The sequence below is a fragment of the Plectropomus leopardus genome, chromosome 24 (assembly GCF_026936395.1).
Source record: "Plectropomus leopardus strain MGB_pleo_1.0 chromosome 24, ASM2693639v1, whole genome shotgun sequence".
Classification (NCBI taxonomy): Eukaryota; Metazoa; Chordata; class Actinopteri; order Perciformes; family Serranidae; genus Plectropomus; species Plectropomus leopardus.
The window spans coordinates 13,921,742-13,943,678 of record NC_142199.1 but is presented as its reverse complement, the minus strand read 5'-3'; the positions used below and the strand labels follow the sequence as shown (position 1 = coordinate 13,943,678).

Genomic DNA, 21,937 nt, shown 5'->3' with positions numbered 1-21,937 from the left:
ACTTTGAGGTGCATTTTATGTGTGAAAGGTGCTATACAATTAAAGATTATAATTATTATTATTATTCTAGTAGCATTTTTTGTTTGTTTTCTCTGTTAGTGTTAAATTAGATTGTCTTTTCTGTACAAGTAGACATACACTCACAAACACCCACCTCTGCTTGTGTGTATGTTCTCTGTGCCGGCAGTTTGCCCAATCAGATGGTACTGGTTGAGTCTGGAACCGTCCTCTGCGACAACCACGGACTTAGCAGCTCCCTGAGTCCAAGTGTAGACCACCTCTGATACCGGATAGGCATCTGAGAGAGACAGAGACAGAGATGACTCAAATTGGCTTGTAAATTTAGAATTTAACATGTTCTTTTGTCATATACAAATATCCAAAATGCAAGTTAAACTACTTAGCAACAGTTAGTCTGAACCCTGTCATCCCTCATTTATGTGTAGCTGCCCATGTGCTCATGTGTCTATTTGACTGCTGGCGCCGAGTCTTTCTAGCACTTTTTGATTAGACCACAGGCTTCAAGCCAGAAACAGAATTTTGCTTGCACGCCTGTTTATGTGTGAGTGTGTGTGTGTGTGTGTGTGTATGTGGGTGGGTATTTGAGTGTATTTTTGTTTAAACCACACTTCTGGGTCAGAGGTGAGCTCCCCTGTCGGCAGGAACCAGACCGAGTCAGATTAACCGTAATGTGTTGCATCACACTTGTGATGAAAAACAGAGCTCAGACACTGCAGCCGCTCCTGCTATTTCATTTATTCATGCTGAATCTCGTACAAACGCTGGACATCGATCCATCACCTGCCCCCTGCTGAGGGCTGGAAAATAAACAATGAAAACTGTAACTGGCATGGAGAGAGACATTTATTCAACTGAATGTTTTAGATCTCAAATGTTTGTTTTTATCTGACCTGAGATTCATGCGCACTATTTATTTGAGAATAATTTATGCAGTTTATTTACTGTTTACTGTGATTGCTGTCCTTTCCCTAAATCCGCCTTTTATCAAGACTTTGACGTATTTTCGACACAAAAAAAGGGATGAAAAAAGGGAGGAAGCAAGCCGTGAAAAGCTATTTGTGATAATGTAAACTTACATAATATTTGAAAAATACTGATGATCTTAAAAACATATTCTGAAAATAGACAGAGTGAGGAGGAAATTGGGGGGAAAACAGAAGATGTTGAAAAAGAGGACAGGGAATTCTGTGAAGCCAAATGTATTTTTAGCAGCTGGCAATTTCTAAAAGTGTGACATTCATGACCCTTGAATATCTATAAACAGAGCATAAGACAGGTTCATTACAACAGTCACATGTTAGCAACTTGTTCTGCTGATTGTGACAAACACTAATTAAACCCTTTGCTTGGCCTTGTGTAACAGAGTTGTTTATTTCTGTCCAGTGGATAACATCTTAACCTGAGTGCTTCCATTGTGGGTGCTCACTTGGCAGCTGGCGACTGCTGTACTCTATATGCAGAGCACTGTCAGGTCAAAGGCCAGCACCTTTAATTGTAGGGTAGTTAGATTGCAATAAGGGATTATTGGTGAATTTCATTACGCAGAGGAAGAGCTAAAGACTTTGGCAGGCAGGGCGGTGCACCTGTGCCAACTTTTCAACAGTTCACGCTTAATGCTTTGCTGCTCCCGTCTTATGTGTGAGGCAAGGGGAGCTACAACTCAGCCAAACTCATCACTTATTATACAGTCGCTCTACACACTCTGAGTGCTGTGGCCTGAAACATTCATGAAAATAAATGCAGAGGATTTCGCAAACCCCAATGTGTCACTCCTAAACAACATTAGAGTCAAATTAGTATTCAGTGTGTCACACATGTCAATAATCAGCACAGAATTAGCACGGGGTTGATTTCCAATCAGATTTTAACAGCATGTTACTATAGCTGGACAATTAACATCTAGAAAGTAAAGTTCAAAATTACTGAACACTTGTGCAGAGAATGAATGCTCGTATCAACAAATTTGGCAACCTGCTTAACAGAAAAAATCAGCATTGTATGTTTCTGCAAACCATGAATATGTTACATTATAATGTAACACTTTGGTTAACTCGAAGGCTTTGGGAAAAAACCCACAAGGCAAGGAAAAGATCATGTTTTGGTCAAAATAGCCCTCCATCTCCAGACAACAAAAGTAAGCGCAGGCTCTATGTCACTTTGGTATGATTTGTATGAACTGTGCAAAATTAACGAATAAAACTACTTGCTACTGCTGAGGCTGGAAACATGATAGTTAAATATAAGTAGTTAAATAGTTAAAGGAAACCAAAGTTGAAACTGGGAAAAGATGGAACTGTTTTGGGCCTATATAACAACATCATGCTGTCTGAACTGAATTTAACAATGTTTTTTTTTTTTTTTGCTGTAACAGAAGCTGCAAACATTAGCATGTCTGGCTAACTAACTGGGCATCCCAAGGTCAAGAAGCACATTACTTATTAGGTCACATTAGCTTGTGAGGTTATGGGCTATGTTTAAAAGAGGTCTGGTAACAACTGGTGCATTCCTTATTGAATTTCCTCCCTGTGTTAGCAGCTCTGTCAGGCTCTTTATGGTGAAACATAATCTTTAATATATGAACAACTATTTAAGCAAACATAATAGGGTGTAATGTTAGAACAAATAACAGTCTGATTGTACATTTTCTCATAGCACAAGGACTGCCTGGCTCCACACTGCATTACAAGAACATTTCTTGTGTTAGCAGACAACTGTGAAATCTACAGTCATTAGCCTTGAAATTACAAGAAGTCTGAGTGGTGCCAATCTGCCATGTTATCACTGTAAACTGCATATGTGCTGAGCGAGATGGATGGAAAACTTGACAGATATAGCAACAGCAACTCATGGAGTGCGGCTTAGAAAACAGTCAATTACTCCCACAACTGCAAAAGGTCACCTGTCAGAAAAGCATATAAAACACAGGTTGTGGAACCACTGCTGTCATTTTTGTGGTGAGTACAAACTGAAAAAAACAAAAGCTAAAAAGGCTGTATGTGAAAGTTGCATGCAAGACACATGCAGAATTAGTAGTTTCAAACAAGAATTTGGGCCATGGTTTGGCTTTGGGACAGCTTCAGCCCTCTGTGTGACCCGCTAAGTCCTAACTGATGTTGGTTAAAGAGGAAATTCTTATCCTGAAAATTCATTGAGATCTGGCGGTTTGGATTGCACGTGCCTCTCTGCTGTTCAGGTTTATTTATAAGAGTAATTCAAGTGTCTGAGAATATGAAAGGTTCCAAGAAGGAGAGCAATCAAAAAATGATTCACTACTACATATGTTCAGCGGGATCAATGTGGGTTGAAGGCAGGACAAGCTGAAAGATGACTCATTAGAGCAGATTTCATTGTTTTTCTCTGCTCACGTGGCCAGGTTCTGCACACATCATTATCTGCATCCTTTCGCACTTACTCAGAGAACTGACACTGTCTCAACATCCGCCTCGCTACGAAAACCAGCTCTGCAAAGTTGCACATGACCGCTCTTTTTTTGTGCTGTCGATTATAGCAATCATGTGGTCATCTGGGGGAAAGTAGTTTTCTTCAGCAACTGTTTTTCTGCCTGTATGAGCTCAACCAGTGACCTTAAACTGAGGCTGATTTAATGTGACTGTCATGGTTGTGGTGGTTTTCCAGGCCATTCATCAAAAAGTGTTTACAGCATTAGTGTCTGATGCACCAACAATTCCAACAAAAAACTCCAGAAACTAGCAATGTCTTAACTCTCAAAGATGCATGGTAAAAAAAGAAATTGCAGCATGTTTAGCAGCCATTTGATTTGTTTAAAAGGATTGCATCTTGAATTAAAAGCCACTCGTGGCTGAGCTCACTACCTAGCGCATGTGTGAGAGCTGTGTGGCTGCAGGCCAGTGGTTAAATTAGGACACAGGTACTGTAGGCCAGAATCAGGGATTAATTGCTCTTTACCTGGACCAACCTTAGAGCAGGCCCTTGTGCTTTTATTACACAGCAAATCACTTCTCTGTCACCAGTAAGGGGACACAAGGAGCCATGGAAGACAGGTGTATGAATGTGCACTTCGAGGCTATTATGACCATCATCAGTGTGGTCCAGGACTGGGAATATGCCCTGCAAAGCCAAAATGCAGTAACTGCAAATATGGTCAAAAGGTAGTTAAGAACAGGGTCTGAATTGTGGTGATTCTTTCTTTTTTATTCCACAAAATGAAATGTGGTGGGAAAAGCAATCGTGACTGTGGAAAAATCCCACTTATATTGAAGGCAACTAGTTTTAGCTTTGCATAGAAAATCACAGTAACTGCAATCTCAGCGTGGAGTCATGGTTAAGCTTTCCTTATATCCAGTGGTGGGACGCAACTAAGCAAATTTACTGGAGTACTTTACTCAAGTATGAATTTGAGTTACTTGTACTTCACTTGAGTATTTTCTTCTGAAAACAACATGTTGTTGGTAGATACTTTGCGTAGTATCAATGGCATTTCTGGACCAGTCCGCCTATAAAGGCCTAAAATAAAGACATTTTGTTGGCCAGCCTGGAAAACCCTTTCACACTCATTTCTGTAGTTCCTGCTCTCTTCAACACTGAATGATCAAATCATGATGTTCTGCGTAAAAGGAGGAGGGGGGTGGAGAGATTTGGTGGCTTTTTTTATACATGAGGGATTAATTTTGCCCATTTTTCATTACACCAAATGTTGTCTCCTTTTATCCCCCACTGATGTCCAATAGTAAACAGTGGATACAGTGGATTGCAGTCTTTTGTTTATTTGCTTTTGCTGTGCAGGTTTGACTATAAAGTCCAGTTGCCAGAGGAACATTTTTGCATTGTGCATGTCTGTCACCCACGGATAGATTGTATTTTTAATTTTCATACATATCAACATCTCTGAAGTGATCGTGCAGAGCTGCAGATCACTGCAGACCGCTGTCTGAGAACAACAGCAACAAAACTGGCTGTTTTTCATGATTCATTGCTGTGTTGTTAATCAGGATGGTGCCACAGAGAGCAACTGTTTTTAAGTGACACATTATTGCATTTCCTGTCAGAACAGTGCCATAATTTCTTTTTATTTATTTATTTTTTCCCCAAGACATCCCTGTGTGTCCTGCTGGGATAATGACACAAAAATGTTTTTTTTTTGTTGTTGGTTTTTTTTTTTTTTTTTTTACCAAGATACTGCTGTTTCCTGCTGGGAAAATGCCATGAAAATCAGCTGTTCTTTTACCAAAACATCACTGCGTTTTCTGCCCGGATAGTGCAAGAAAAAGCGATTGTTTTTATCCTGTGACATTAATGCAAAAAGCAGGTCTCTTAAGCTCAAACATGATCTTTTCCGAACCACAACTATGTAACCATAGTTTGCAGAAATCTACGAATCTAACACTTATTCTGGCAGCTGGGTTGAACGTTGTCATTACGCTGCAGTAATGACAGTGGAGGTCCAGCCTGTGTGATGTGTAATGCTACCTGAGAACAAAGGCTGAATCAGGAGGTGTTCAGGTCAGACTGAGGCCGTACAGTCTCAGCACTACAAACAGTGAAAGACATCCTCCCTACTGTTACACTTCACCTTACACAGTGCAGTGTTGCTATGAACACATTATTCCTATTATACACTTACACCTCTCACCTGCAGGGCATCGCACCTGTGCAATTAGGTTAGAACTCGCCGTGGGCTGGCCCAACAGCTCCTTACACTGTAATTGGATTGCAGTCAAATGTGCTTCCCTTGAGTGTGTGTGGACTGCGTCTCACAGAAATCTGGGGATAAGAGCCTCATCCTTTTAGCCCAAGAAGCTCCCAAGGTGTGGCATTTGGCCAGATCTGTCTTTAAATACCCACAGGGCCACTCAAGTTTCTAAACATGTCCTCAGTGGTAGGACACATAGCCAAGACGTTATGTTAAGAAGGCATTTGGGGAAACCCTTCCGATCACTGGCCTAATTAAGCATTGGAGAACATGCGCTTATCTCCTCATCTCGTGGTCACCTCTTACAACATCTTTTTTAATAGTACTTGCAACAGAGAACAATGCATCAAAAAAAGGTGCTCAATCTGCAACATTCCTGTTAGCCAAGAACATAGACTTTGGATAACGTCCCTTTGCAATGCATTCTGGTGATTAAATTGGCCGTCACTGACACTGTGATTTGAGCCAGGCGGTTCATAATCCTCTCCGGTAAGTCTACCCTGGGAAGCAGCAGACTTTGCTGACTACTGTCTGTTGATCTCAGTCAGTGAGCATGCACATCTTCTTAAACTCATACTTTTTCGTTCGGGTTTTGCACACTGCATCAAATGACACAGTCAAGGTTTTGATGCTTAAAAACTTAAAATAACACACCTTGAAATTCAGGAGCAATAAAATGCACCATTGCTCACTTCATTGCACTTATTTTTTGCTGCTACAGGTTTAGATGGTCTGTTATGACCAGCAGCTGTAGTGGATCTTCCAACAGGCAGCCACATATAGGGTATGACTTCAGTCTCTAATTATTTAAAAGTGCTGCAGTAAAAACTCTTGTGGACCTGTTGAAGTATATCATGTGGTTGGTTGACAACAGCTTAATTTAATTTTTGAAAAAAAAAAAAAAAAAATCTGCCTTCTTAGAGTTAATGAGTGGGGTATTGATTGTTATAATTTAAGCATCTAATAATTCAAATTCTGTCACCAAAGTACAAGAAACTAATCACAAATGTGTTTTTTTTAACATTCTTTGACTCCAGAGTTTACTTGGTGCACCTGAATGCACCATTAAGTCCCTGTCGCTGTTAGTGTCAGTCATCTCGGACACAGACACACAGCAGAGGACAGGAGCAGCACGGCCGTAAGACACTAAGAGGTGTTAGAGACTCTCTGCATCGTCTCTTATTATGTGACTATTTTGGTCAGAGAGATTTACTCACCAAACAAAAAATCTACCTGCATTTGATGCTTGGTGGGAGTTAATTTTGGACCCTGTTTTTTATTATTGTTGTTATTATTATCATTTCTATTTTTTCTTAATGGGGGTACGAGGGGAAGCTTGCAGAATGTGTTAGGACAGCACTGAACATTAGCAAACTTATTTTCCCTTGCTCCACATTACTAAGTCATTTTGCTTTACTTCACTTATGCTACTGTAACAATAGCTTAGCATCTTTGCTAAAAGCTTTCAACGCAAACTTGACAATCATAGATTTTATGTAAGGAAAGCAAAGTCGGCAATCTGCACCAGATAATGACTTTTCAACTAAATCTCCGCAGCAGCATTCTATCAATTAACTCAAAATGATTTCCTGTTGTTCTCTAAATTTAGATTTCATTGCGTTGGACTGATTATCATCATTGTTTATCACAATAGCTGGGATTAGTGTACAGTGAAGATGAGTGTAAAAGCAGAAATTCAGAGATTTTACTCACAGCTGCCAAACTTGAGGGGGCAGGCGTGTGCATCCATGGGGAAATCCTCCAGCTGCATGGGGCATTCTGCTGATATGGTCAGTCTGAGGCAAAAACACACACAATTTACCCATTAATCTCGTGTTGTTTGGCATTTACCACCTTTGAACATTTAAGTGGGTGTGTATACAGAGCACTGTGCAATTACAGGATCAGCAATTGCTGAATCACTTAAATTACAGGCTGCCGAAACAAATATAAGAAAGGTCACAGCTTTAGTGTCTTTGCAGTAATAACCTTTAAACAAGATAAAAAAGGACATTAATTGCTGTAAGAAGGGAGAGATTTTCTGTTAAAGCAGCAAAATGATTACAGTTACATGCTTGTCACTTCGACCTCCACCCCCTCTCTCAGCAGCAATACAATGGCAATGCTACCACCTGCTGGTCACACAGTTTCTGTGTTATTTGTCTCTCCTGAAAAGATAGAGGAACTTTGGTAATGATCCTTGGGGCAACCTTTCTTACCAGCCATTTTCCATTTTGCACAAATAAGAATATTACGCATAATCTTATCTCTATCTCATATTTGGCACCATTAACGTGGAGGACTTGAGGTGAAGTTTATTTCCTGCATTTAGATTTATTCAGTCTATCATAAGCACATAAATAATTTTCAAATCTAATTTTCTGCCCGTCATTTACAATGTGCTGTTGTCATTTTAGCTGCTGTCATGGTACCTCCTGAAATGATGAAGAGAATCAAGCATGCAAACACAATAATTCAGATTCCCACACATTGTGATAGACAAAATTTCAAAACTTTTCTATGATTCTTCAAGACCCACTATATTTTTTTTCTTACCTCACTTGCCTGCCGTTTTTCAAACATGTAAGATTCAAACTCTATTCAAACATAATTTCAGTATCCCCCATGGTATGTTCAAGGACTGTCAGAAATTACATAACAATTACATGAATGTTATTAAACTTATTACACACAACACATTTCCATGATTTTTCAATAACCTTTTTGATTTTTACTAGTTTCATGACTTTTTTCAGGCTTGGAAAATGTGATTGCAAAATTCCATGACTTTCCCTGGTTTACCATGATCGTGGGAACCCTGATAGCTCTTCCTTTTTTTTGCAATCTGCCCCAGATTGAATCAAGGCTGTTGTGGGTATTCTTGTTCATTGCATGATGATAAACAGTAATACAGTGATATTATGATGTGGACTCACTGAACTTAATGGGCTGAATGAAGAGGAAATAATTGGTGTGGAAACCAGCACACAAAAAAACACGTTGACTACATTAAAGGCGCTCTTCTTTAACCACTCAGGCATACCTCAACATTAGCCACAGTAAAAGATTTCTCCTTCAGTGAACTATGATACAATCTGTGTCACCAAGATGTGGCAAAATCCTCCTGGGTCATATTTTTTTATGCTCCAAAACCTCCTGCATGTATGTACCCACCGCTGGAGGTTTCCCCCAATTATATCATTAAAGCGAGTGAAGCATGGCAAAGTGGGATAAGAGGCCACCTCCGGTCCCCACAGAGTCGACTGTTTTGGGGCTCAGCTTGCTTTCCACATGACTGCGGGATAACTCAATTGCATTATTGTGTCTAAAACAGCTGAAGGATTGTGTGTGGAGGAGAGGGGAGAGTGTCTTTGGGATAAATAAATGAGAACATGGCTGTTGGCTATGCATAGCATGTTCTAATTATTCATGTGGCCTTCCCTGTTGGCAGGGATGCCTGTAAAGATAGTGATTGTTAATATAGGGTGTGATTAGTGCCAGAAAATCAGCCCCTTTAAAGTGTTGCAGTTTTAATTTAAATATCAGGGGTAAAATAGCAGATTGGAATAAGTCCTGTGGTTCTGTCCAGCCGGTGTGGACTGAATGGAAAGCGGTAAATCACAGGGGTAAGGCGCCAGAAACAGACCAGCACACAGACCTTGATGCCGCTGGGAAATCTAAAGTTTCCAATACGCCTGACCTTGCAGAAAAGTCGAGAACTTGGACGACGTGACGAAAGAGAAGAGGGCTGAGTTTTGAGTCCAGCAGCTTTGTGCTATCAACCAGCATGCTGCACCATCTGTCTTTTCACACTAACTAGCACATTTTTAACTATTATCACATACAATCGCCATCACAGGAGCTGGTCCTATATAATATATCAAAGGTGTGAAAGAAAAAATGGTGTTAAAACATGAGAAAGGGTTAAATAAGTCATTGTAAATCCTATGAATTGTCAGTGTAAGATAAAAGGCCACTAAGATAGAAGGCCATCACTATGAGCATGAATGGCAACTCAGCTGTACTTAACGATAATGGTGTGTTATGCTCTCTCTCTGCTGCGATATAAAGGCTTCAACCAGCTGTACATGTTGCAGCCTTTCTGGTATCCGGCTATAATGGGCCGCCATCAAGCTCTGTGTGCATTAAGCTCATGGATGGTTGTGAACAGGGGCGTAGTATGAATTATCCACGCAGACAAATGCATAGAAATTTGCTCCATAAAAACCAGCCGCTCCTCCTCAGAGTAATGCTTGTCAAACGACATGAGAGAGGTGCTTTCACTGACACCCATACGTGATGTGGAAATGGTGCATGTGTGGGAGAGGATTTCATGTTTGTAATGTGACAGGATGTCTGTGCCTCTGCTTACAAGTGTGGATTGTACATGTTTTAGCTGTAGTATCTGTGTTGAACGTGTGTCTGTGTGGGTGAATCTTATGGGGATGTACACATGTGGTGCTCAAACTCCTTATACTCCTTATACTGATTTTACCCCCCCAAAAAAAAAAAAATATATATATCTTTTTTTACACACACATATGTGTAAAAAATGTATATATGTATATTTTTTACACACACACACACACACACACACACACACACACATATATACATATATATGTGTATATATATATATATTTTTTACAGTACTTTTCTGTCTTTCTTTTTTTTTTTTAAATTGTACAAAACGCTGTAACATTGTAGATGTTATCTGTAAATGAATAACCTGACTTTTATTTTAAATATTATAGCAATAATGACAACCTACATAAAAAAAGGTTAAAAACAATGATAGTATTTAAAAAAAACACAATAATAATTAAAATAAAAGCAGAGCAGGGTCGGCAGTTAATCAAGCTTATAGCCTCAAATGATTCTTTACAGCACGTCAGAGTAAATAATGTAAATGACTACAGCTACGTGTAATGTAAAATCTTTTTCTAATTTTCCAGCTAAAATATAAAATTTTTCAGTAGTTTTCTGTTTTGAAAAAATGTATTATAATTAGTATTAGTTAGATTTAAAAAAAATACTGCAAAAAAATTAAAATAAAAGCTTTGCCTTCTATTGATACAAACTGTGAAACTGAAAAACATATCATGCAAACAGGCATACAGACAAACAAAATAAACTGCTGTTGAGTTAACTATAACCTGCAAGTACGCAGATGGCCTGTGTGTATGTGTGTGTTTGTGTGTGTTTCTACAGGAAATAAAAACAGGGCTGCTGCCTGTGGTTCAGCTCGGCTGGTAATGACAAGCACAGTACTGTAACAATTAGACGATTAAAAGCAACCTACTGCTGCTTTGTTTCAACTGGAATCTGATGCCATTTTTAGATTACCGAAGCTCTCTCTCTCTCTATCTCTCTGTCATGCGCACACATGTATACATGCATGCATTCAGACATATGCACAGATTTCCATGAGATGACACATATGGAAATAAACGCGTGTACATTCACACAATCCCTCACTCGTTAAGCCTTAAGGTCAAAGTTGAGTGTCACTATAACTGATTAGTGCAGACAACATCCCCGACACCCGCAGTGTGTGTTCACGTGTGTGTCCGATGCATGTGACAAGGAGCTGGCTATAAATATGTCCTTCTTTAGATATGTATATATGTCAGGGTGGTTGCATATGGATAATCTGTCCTCTATCCAGCATGATTCCCCCTGTGGGTGGCACTGGTATCAGATAGAGTGCTCTCATCCGTGATACAGTCACTCTTAAGTCCTGCAGCTACAGTAACTCCTGAGGATAAGCACAGAATTATTCTAATTCTCTGGTGCAAAGGTCGCAGCGAGTCCTGGTGGTTACGCTACTGTTCTAGCAAACAGAAACAACTATTTGTCCCTCTTAGAGCCACTTTATCGAGACTCAATTTCTTTTTCTCGGTTATTAAGCTTTTTAAGTTGTAAACACTGGTTGTTTAGTTTAGAGTGATCACCATCTGGTTGTTGGCCGTTTTTTTTTTTTTTTTTTTCTAAATTACCACTGCATTACTGCCAAAAACTACAGTTCAATACATCACTGCCAAAAACTATAGTTCACAATGAGGCTGCTTTCCATAATTGATGAGCTCCCTCTGTAGTTTTTTTTTTCTCTTCAAAACCCAACAGTTAAAGAGACACTGCCATTTGGTATTCAAATTTACCATAAACCATACAGACTATACTTTACTAACCATACTATATAGGGCTGGGCAACAAATCGATATTGTGATACTACATATCGTCTATCGATTTTGGATATTGTAATATCATAAGTGTTGTCTTCTCCTGGTTTTATAGTTAAGTGTTGTCATTTTCTGAACTTTTCAGACTGTTTTATTGATAATACCAGTACCAATACTAGTGCCCTTAAAGCAATATCCTGTATGGGTTATAGTCGGTGCTGCACGAGTGTGAGCTCTGCGAGTATGACCAGTTGCACACAAAGTGACAGAGCTTTCTGTTGGCATCACATGGCTAACCGTCAACCAAGAATTATTCAGTTTTATCCGCATTTTGAGATACTGAGCTTCAACATTTATCCATTCAACAAGAAAAAATGATATAAACCTTTCTGTTTTCTAAATAAAAAGTCAAAACATGCATCTATCTTAAAGAAAAAATAACACATAACATTAACAAGTTGTCACAGAACAGGAATACATGAATATCTCAATATTGAGAAAAATGTAGTAAGATGTAGTAAGGTCATTTAAACAATTATTAACTGGTTTAACAACAGACTTGAGACGTTTTGAAGTTTGTGCTAACCGAGTGCAAATTTGCATTTCCTAAGACACACCTCACTCTGCCTCTGATTGGCTTCGCATCAACCCTAACCAATCTCACGTCTTCTGCCTAACCCTGTTAAATCCAACCAACAAAGGCAACAAGAAGTTGCCAGTCAGAGGGAGAATAACAAAATAGGGCGACTCATGCTTTTGCTCTCCTCGGAAATGCAAATATGCCAACAAAGCAGACACTAAACTGATAGTTTGACGAGAAGAGTGACTCCGAAAGTAACAGGAATTTTACAGAGGACTGAATGCAGGCATTGTTTGACTAGAGCCGTTAGTTCATATCAGTAACTTCTACGCCTTTTCTAGTTGAGTATACACCTCTTATTTTATGTATTTTTAATATTTACTTTTTTTGTTTATCTGCACCCATTTCTATTTAAATGAAAAGATCATCTTATTTTTTCACAATTTCTCAAAAAAGTCTCAATATGAGTTATACATTTAAACTAAAAGAATTGGAGGAAATACAGTATTTGAAAGAAACATGTCTTCTATATTACTGTAATACAGCTTTGTGCAGGACAAATCAAATGCCTGTAATCGGCCACTTGGTGACACTATTCTCCTGCAGACTGAGAGAGAAAACAGTGATAACAGCCCTCAGTGAGTGACTCACAGTTCCAAGCTGTATTGTGTATTTTGTTGGCCTTGCTAGCTGTTTTGTTTTTTTTTCATTTCCATGTACTCTCAAAAATCGTCCCTGCATTAACATCCAATAAAAGCTGCAACAGCACACATAAACAGGAGGCGTCCTCCACTTGATTAAAGAATTTGGTACGTCAATATTAGCATAGAGACACTGCACCTTGAAGCTCAGCATTGTGCAGCTAAGCGTACTTCTCTGTGGTTAATTACGGAAATAAAATGCAACAAGTGCCTTCTAACCTTGTACACTAAAAGGCGTTTAAAATTACTCCTAACTCATCATTCAGTCCTTTCAGATGTAGAGCATGTTCGTGTAAATACATGTGTGTCGGCATGTACCTCATGGTGTACAGCAATGTGCCGTCATCTTTCAGCCTCAGCAGCTTGTTGGGCGTGGTCATGTTATGAGCGATAGACTTCTTGCCGTTCAGAAAGAAGGTATCGGGGGTCCAGATGTTGCTGGCCAGAAGGTTGTTTAACGGTAGCATCTCCATGGGCCCTTTGAAGCACAGACGCTCGTCCTTCCAGCTCTGTCGGAAGAACACGTCTATGGTATATTCCTGAGACGAGAGCAAAAGACAGGTTGCAGAGAGTTCTGCTGGGAAAAATGGAAAATATGAGCCCCGAAATAGTAGTGAGAGTTATGTAATGTGATGTCAGTGAAGTTCACACTGCTCCCATGTTTACCAATCTGTCTGCTCTCTGATCATTTCATCCCAAAACATGCTGAAGGGATGCCAAAGGCAAAAGATCCTCTTCTGGATTCCTCTGGTTCATTGCGTCTGTTTCACTCTCAAGTTTCAGAGCATTTACCCAAATCAGAAATTTAAAGTTGCAGCCTCATGAGATTGGGGTACTTCCACACTCCAATTGGAGCTTTTGTGGCATTTTCCTGTCACAATTCAGAGCTACAAATGAGTGCATAAAGAGAGAAAATCTAACTCTTTACAGTCAACTGTCAATAAGCATAAATGCTCCAACATTGTGCTTGCCGTGACAGAAACTCCTCCTTTATGACTTCATAAACCCACTAAGATTTTGCAGCGATGGTGATCAAACATGGCGGAACAGAAATCCATCATAAATTTGCTCGCGCGTGAAATATCGACCCGAAAAACAACAAGAAACGAACAAGAAACAAATACTCCATCCCGCAGAATAATGATGCTGTTAGCAGGCTGACATATGGGCTTCTATGGACCGCAAAACCATTCAAGTCTCTTGCCACATTTCATTAATCAATCATGCGCCCTTGTCGATACCTTTTTCAAGTCAATTATAGGGAAGTGGCAACTGCTGTGTCAAAGTGTGCCAGGGATATGGCAGGGTGTAATAGAGGATTTAATGAAAGAGGAGGTTTAATGCATTTTGCTATCCAAGTGGAACCTTATAGTTCATAAGAGAATGGATTAATAAAGGGAGGAATCATTTGGAACAAGTTGGAATAGGCCAGCCACATTGCATTAAATCTTAAATGTTTAAGTTATCCACATTCATTTGCTCTCAATTACAAGAATCTTGACAGACAGCTGTAGGACCTGAGCGCACCTCCAGGGCACAGCGTGAGCCGTGGTATCTATCTCATGAAATGTAAATATATGTTTCCATCTAAAAATACGCACTTTGGAGACGTGTGTGCGCGTCTGTCCACCTCAGCCAGTCTTTTTGTCTGTGTGTCTGAGGTGTTCGCAGCACATGAACTCACCATCTCTGTGTCAGACACCGGGCCGAAGCTGGTGACAAAAATATTCGTCTTGATTTCGGTGACGTTTTCTGTTGAGAGTGCAAATGAGAGTGTGTGAGTTGTGGAGAGGTCACAAAAAGGCAATCAGAAGAAACACAATTTAAAATTAATTAAATTGGAAAAAAATATGACCCATAGCGGCGTAAATGCAAATTTCGGAGGGGGGGATGCATGGGACATGCCCGATCAATATTTAGAAATTGGGCATTTCTTTCCCCAAATAAAAAGATAAAGAGTAGCAGGGAACTTTCATTTTCACTAATTTTCCCGTGACCATAGCCACATAAACATCTGCTTAAACTGATGTTAAAGTACATTTACTGTATATATTTTGCATTTTAACTGCTCAGTGGAGTTTTTAAAGAGCTGCAACTAAGAATAAGTTTCTTCATCAATTACTCTCCTGACTATTTTCAAGATGAATCAGTTATCACATAGTCTACATGTCGAAAATAGTGAAAAATGTTTGATGTCTTTAATTTCATTTTTATTCTGACTAACAGTCCAAAACAGAATGATATTCAATTGATAATGAGAAAAAACAGCAAAACTTTACCTCTAACAAGACAATTTTGAAGGTTTTGTTGCTCAAATATGTCACACGATCACGACATGATTATCGTGTTGTCTATATATTGGAAAAGGTTCAACGTCATGTCTTTAATTTTAGTTTTTTCTGAACAAAAGTCCAAAACAGAAAAAAAGATTAATTTGCCAATTTTAGTTTTTTCTGAACAAAAGTCCAAAACAGAAAAAAAAGATTAATTTATCAATTCTAAAAAAAAAAAAACAGCAAAACTTTACACCTAATTACATGAATTTTGATTTTTTAACATTACTTTAACAATATATCCATTAATCACTTAGTCTACATGTCAGACAACCTAGAAAAACGTCCACGGTGATGTCTTTAATTTTCTTTTGTCTGAAAAGTCCAAAACTGAGCAGATAAATATTCCATGTACAATGATAAAAACAGCATAGCTTTATATCATCATACATACATCTTAAGCTTTTTTTGCTAAAAAAAAAACATGTAAAAGATTAATAAATACATCACTTAGTGTATGACAGAAAATAGTGAAAAATGTCCAAAATTATTTTTTAAAATGCTGTTTTACCTGTGCGACAGTCCTAAACAAAAAGTGATTCAATGAACGATAATAAAAACACCAGCACTTTACATTCTTCTCCACAAATTTCAATTTTTTTTTGGCTTATAAAATTACTTTAACAATAATCGATTATGAGAATAGTTGCCAGTTCATTTTCTGTCATTCCACTTTAAGACGAAGAGCTGCAGCTTTAGTTTGGAAGCATTACACCATAAAAAAAAAACTTTCAAAAAAACTGGCTGCTTATAACTTTTGGAAAAAAACAGTCAATTTTAAAGAAATTGGGCAATAAAAGTCAGCATCAACACTGGCTTTTAAAATCCTTAGTTGAATGGCAGCTACAGAACAAACCTTTCAAGGATAAGTTTCTTTTATTGCCACACAGATCGACTGGTGAGATCCATCTCAGTTCAGATGGAACGGCTTTGACAATACGCCACATCAGTATTCATATCAATCCAGACATTTCCATAACGTCTCTCACAATGCATTTCACCTGAAGATGATGTGAAAAAGGTAGCACATTGTTTCTTCTGCGCTTGTACCCACAAAGCCAACAAAATCTCTGTTATGCATATAAATCTGGCGGTGGCGAGCCGGGATTGGCCGCGCTGGTGGAGAGCAGCTTGTTGAATGCTGAACGAAGGCCTGAATGATTTTCTGGTATGTATTTATAGGCCCTCTTGTCAAGGGTAGCAACCGTTACCAGGATGTGAGAGCAGGCTTTTGCCATGACACATCACGGCATGAAGAAGCCCGGTGTCTTCCCATTATGGGACGAGCACTGTATGTACATGGCGAAGAAATTGAAGTGAGGACCAGAGTCACGAAGACAGAATAAAAGAGCTGGTGGGAAAATTAGTGAAATAAATGCAGTAAGTGCCTCACCATTAGAGAACGAGGAGGTAGGGGTGGTGAACATGAAAAGCTTTTATTTCAGCGGGGCCCTTAGAAAAAGAAATCTCCATCTTTGAATGGCAGTTTGTCGGCTCTCAAGGTTATCTCCTGTTGCCAGGGTGAAGAGCGTGAATAAAACACCACTGAATTCAGTGGCTTGATTGATTTACTCTCCCTGCCAGTGGTGTACAAGAAGGGATATATGTGTAGTATATATGTCAGAAAATAGAGACAAATATCCAACGTAATGTTTTTAAATGTTGTTTTGTCTGAACAACAGTCCAAACCAGAAAGAGATTCAATTTACAATGATAAAACAGCAAAACTTTACATTAAGCTACATAAGTTTAAAGGGATTTTTTGTCTTTCTTTTTTTTTTTTTTACTATTCGGCAATTAATCACTTAGTCTACATGTCAGAAAATCTAGAAAAATGTCCAAGGGGATGTCTTTAAATGTTGTTTTGTCTGGACAGTCCAAAACAGAACACAGAAAGATCCAATTTACCAGGTGTACAAGAAAAGACGACATGCATTCATGGTCCTCAGACAAAAACAACAACAGCATCTGAAACGTGTTTTCACCTCAGCTGACACGGAGGCAGAATTTCACATCTGCTCACACATTTTCTACCCATGAATCTGCCAGTCTTCCAGCAATTTCCCATGAATCAGTGCATGAAATCACAGCAAGAAATGGGGCCTCCCACAGCAGAGTCCAGGTTAGCGGGTTAGGTTAGCATGCCCAGGGGCTCCACTTTGGCATTATGATATTAGAATCAAGACTCAAGGTGCTAGAATGAGAAATAAGATCCCCAACAAACCTCCAAGTCCTGGCCGAAGCCTGTTGTCATAACCATGCAGGAGCCCGTCCAGGATCCGGGTGAAAACTGTGCTGTTGTCATTGGCGGCCGCCTCCTTCTGAGCCTCCGTGGACTGGCACAAACTGGGAGAGGAGACAAGGGAACACGAGTAAAGACACTCACAACATCCCGGCGTTGGTTAAACTGCAGGACGTCAAATGTGACATGGTTATTGTGATTAATTAGCTCGCCGTATTAAGGACAGCCTTGTTGTGATTAATTATTGAACATAAGCACTGCTTACAACTACCAGTAGAGATAATTAAGGCTTTGACATGTGATCCAAATATAAACAAATGAGTTCCCCTCGCTAAATATGGCAAGAAGCGAGGCATTATGTCTGGATGAGCACAGTCTCTGTAGCTGGGAAATGAGGAAAATGACTCCTTTTTTTTTTTTTTAAACGAAGAACACTGTGTTCATGCACAGGAAGCTAGGTTTGAACATATGATCTAAAAGCCATTGATCTACTCAGATGAGAGTGGACTATTCCAGTGATTTACTGACAGCATCGCCCAAAGATCTTGTTCACTTTCCTTGAGTGCAGGACAGCCACTTAAGCAGTGATGTAGCAGAGTGCAGATGGGATATGCGATCAAGAGAAGAGGGCAGAGCTAGCAGGAATCCTCAGCAAACACATATGTATGAATAGAATTGGAGCAATACGAATTTGTGATTGCAACTGAAAATTAAACTTACACTTGAATGTCATCAAGCAAAAAAAAATTAATTATGAGAGCAAAAACATTTTGCTCTCATAATTAATACACTTTAAGTTGCTTTTTATCTCTTGGTTTACCTATTTTGGCATCCACACAGGAGCAGGAGGGAAAGCACGAGCCTCGCCATGACTGAAATCCTGCTCACTTTGTTGTTTAGAGCTGTAACACACATCCACAGACGGAAAAAAAGAACAAAATTGCATCAGAAAAACACCAAATATCATAGCCACTGCATAAATAATGGTCTAGCAATCCTAACAGGGCAGCCCAACTCACACAAAGAAACTCTTCACCCCGCTGCATACAGAGGCAGACCATTACAGGAATCAGTAAATCAAGCGGCGGGACAATCTGCTCAATGAGGCTGCAACTCTTAAACATCCAAACATCACACATGCTATGAATGCTGATGTGGGATCAGAGAAATACATCTAATAGGGGCATTGTTTTCTGCAGTGTTTTCCCCATTGTGTAAATCTCCCACTGCGTTTGATTCAAGCGCATTACAATTCATACGGGCCAACCCCCCTTCCCCTTCCCCTCTCCTCCACAATCACCTTTTCCCCATCACCAAAAACATCAGTCTCATTCTCAGTCCTATTCACCATGCTATGTCTAATTATAAAAACCCAGAGGGAAAAGGGGGGGCTACCTGATTGCAGATCCGTCACCACCATGGTTTATTTTTGGGGCTTTTCTTCCCCAAAAAACAGCGACTGGATGCTTGGGGTCTCCGTCGGCGGTGCTGAAACTGGGCGATCACGGGTTCAACCACCTAATCCCCGTGCTCTTCGGTTGTCTCCACTCCTTCTTCTCCACCATGCGCTGTTTCTCTCTCTCCTCTCTCTCTTTCTTCTCTCTCTCTCTCAGTCAGCGCTTCCCCATCAGGCGGTGTTGTAGTAGTCTGTCTGGTCTTCTCCTCCTATAGGCTACACCGCCTTCCTTCTTTAGTGCCTGCTGCACCGCGTCTCCTGCATCGCCTCCAGAGGTGTTGCAGCAGCAGCAGCAGCGGCGGCGGCGGCGGCGGCGCCAGCATCACACGGGCTGCCTCTTCGCTCTGATCCGCCAGCCTCGCAGAAGCAGACTGGATTCACTCCACATTTTTTTCCGTCTCTTTTGCGAGAACGCCTATTGCCGGTGCGAGAGACTGAAGTGCTGCAACAGAGGATAATAATTTGGTAATAGGTGCTGCCCATTGGTGGGCTGGGAGGAGGAGGCGCGCTGGATCGGGGTGGGGGGACGTTAACAAAATAAGGTGCGGGGTTTCAGACCCTTGTCCCACAAACGACGCTTACTTTATATGCAACTAAGGTAATTTAAGTGGCAGATGCTACCAGTGCTTTTTAACCCGTTTGTCACCACTGTCACATGACCGCAACCACTTCTTTTACAATGTAAATGTAATGCTCTACATGCGAGACATATCAATATCTTTCAGTTCAAATAATATCTGCTGGCATGACCATAATCAAACAGTATTGCAAAAGCACACATTTTATTCAACAACAGCATCTAAACAAAGCTGTATATACCGATGGACATCAACAACAACATTAAGAGAAAAAACAATATATCAAAATACAGTACGGAGTTATAACACAAATGCACTAATGTTTAAGTCTGTGTGGTCAATTGCATTTGGACTGGCAGAAGCAGGACATTATATCCACGAGGTTTAGTTAGGCTATATTTAAACATATTTTATGACTTTTACTGACTTTTTCAAAAGTCCAATAATTTCATCTAAGTCATTTTAACCGTGTATCAAAGAGGTAAATGTCATTGGCTATTTCAATACATTATCTGCTACTTTGAATTTTAACTATTATCCATGAGTTAAGCTTACTTTTTGACCAATTATCAATAGTTTCCAGCCGTTTCATTTTTTAAAATAGCTTCGCCATTTCAGCCATTTAACAATTTGTCTTTTTTAGATTCTCATTTAAACTGTCTTCATCATTATTTTTAGCTCACTGTTTTAAACAGTTCATATATAACTAGCTAACTATTTAAACTTCCCATTACTTTTAGCTAACAATTTAATTCGTTTTTGTCCCTACTTTTAGCTAGGCTAACTATTAAATTAATATTACTTTAGCTAACTATTTAAAAACAAATTTCCATTACGTTTCCACTGTTTATCCATTAGTTAAGCTATCCATTTCAACTATTGACGTATTTATCCATAATTTAGCTTAGACATTTTAAAAAATGTATCAATTAGCCAACTGTCAGCTATGCTAACTAGCCAATTTCAACCATTTGCCTATTACTTTTAGCTTACCATTTTAAATGTTTATTACTTTTAGCAATTGTAAAACTTGTTTCACTTTTAGCCATTTCAACTGTTTATTCATTATACTTTTAGCTACTTACTTACAGTGTATATTAATTTCTTTAAGCTAGCTAAACCTTTGTTTTCATTAGGATATTTTTTAAAGAACTAGGCTATGTGGCTAAAATTACTTCTAGCTTACAAAACATTACTTTAAGCTAACTATCTGAAATATTCAATTGTTATAATTTTTTTTTTTTTTTTTTTTTTTTTTAGCAAACCACATAACAGACTGTTTATTAATTACTTTGAGCCAACTTTTAAAGGGTTGTTTGAAAAGAGTCCGTAAGATGTCACGGAGGAAACCAAACTTGTCCTGAGTGTGATAACACAAAACCAACAACAAACTGCTTTAATCTGGCTTAATCAACTCACTATTTTCGTTAATTTTGACTTTTTTATAATTGTGAATTTATTACTAGGTGCCGTCAAAACACCCGTTCCCCATTCATGTCCTCCTCAATAAAGTCTCAAACCTAAGTGGTTATCATCCTGACGGTTGCCATAAGAGGGTAGCCGAGCTCCATGTTTCGTAGACGGTAATTAGTGCCTCATATTTAACCTCCCTCCACTTTCCTTAATCCGTCTGGAGGTGCGGTCTGTGGACGGAGAGCTGCAGCCGGGAAATGTGAGGGGCAGCAGTGTGTCCCCTCAGGAGGCTGATTTCAGCACCGCGGACAGCTCCCGCAGCGTGATGATGACCGGCTGGACAAGTGTGTGAGCGAAGAGGGGGGAAAGATGGAGAGGCGCGCGCGCGCGTGTGTGTTTGTGCAGATGAGAAAGTGGGGGTGAGGGGCTCTCCCACAGGAAATCGACTGCCTTTCAATATTTGCCCTGCAGGCATCCAACTGTTTTATATTCCTGCTTTACTGCAGGCTACAAACCTTGGTAGAAGCAGAAGAATACAGACCACACAGATCAATCAGCACACACAATATATCAGGAAGGCTAAAAACAACAACAAATATTCATTTAGGGTAAATTAACTCATGAAATGTAAATTAAAAGTCATATGGGATTTTACAATAAAACGAAATATTTCTGAATAAAACAAAAGCTAGACACCTAAAGTTTCTGCTGTATAAGGCTGTGGTGTTGTATACTGCTGTTTTAATGGCCTTTTAATTGT

At 39.4% G+C, this 21,937-nt stretch overlaps 2 protein-coding genes across 4 annotated transcripts in view; one reads left to right on the top strand and one right to left on the bottom strand.

Annotated features, from left to right (window-relative positions):
• LOC121962718 (gamma-aminobutyric acid receptor subunit alpha-5-like) overlaps nucleotides 1-21,937 on the bottom strand; it is a 270,680-nt gene that overhangs the window by 19,658 nt on the left and 229,085 nt on the right. Inside the window, exons 9-15 of one of the 2 annotated variants that reach the window (XM_088074904.1) lie at nucleotides 19,126-19,628; nucleotides 18,551-18,632; nucleotides 17,713-17,834; nucleotides 14,840-14,907; nucleotides 13,474-13,694; nucleotides 7,406-7,488; nucleotides 155-298 (exon numbers count right to left, since the gene is read on the bottom strand). In XM_088074904.1, the coding sequence (XP_087931030.1) occupies nucleotides 155-298; nucleotides 7,406-7,488; nucleotides 13,474-13,694; nucleotides 14,840-14,907; nucleotides 17,713-17,834; nucleotides 18,551-18,632; nucleotides 19,126-19,150 (745 nt within the window). In that variant the 5' untranslated portion in view covers nucleotides 19,151-19,628. Of the gene's footprint in view, nucleotides 1-154; nucleotides 299-7,405; nucleotides 7,489-13,473; nucleotides 13,695-14,839; nucleotides 14,908-17,712; nucleotides 17,835-18,550; nucleotides 18,633-19,125; nucleotides 19,724-21,937 lie in introns of those variants that run through there. The other variant, XM_042512977.2, reaches the window with a different exon arrangement.
• Nucleotides 1-21,937, top strand: part of LOC121962717 (gamma-aminobutyric acid receptor subunit beta-3-like) — an 81,885-nt gene that overhangs the window by 8,487 nt on the left and 51,461 nt on the right. The gene's annotated exons all lie outside the window — the stretch shown is intronic.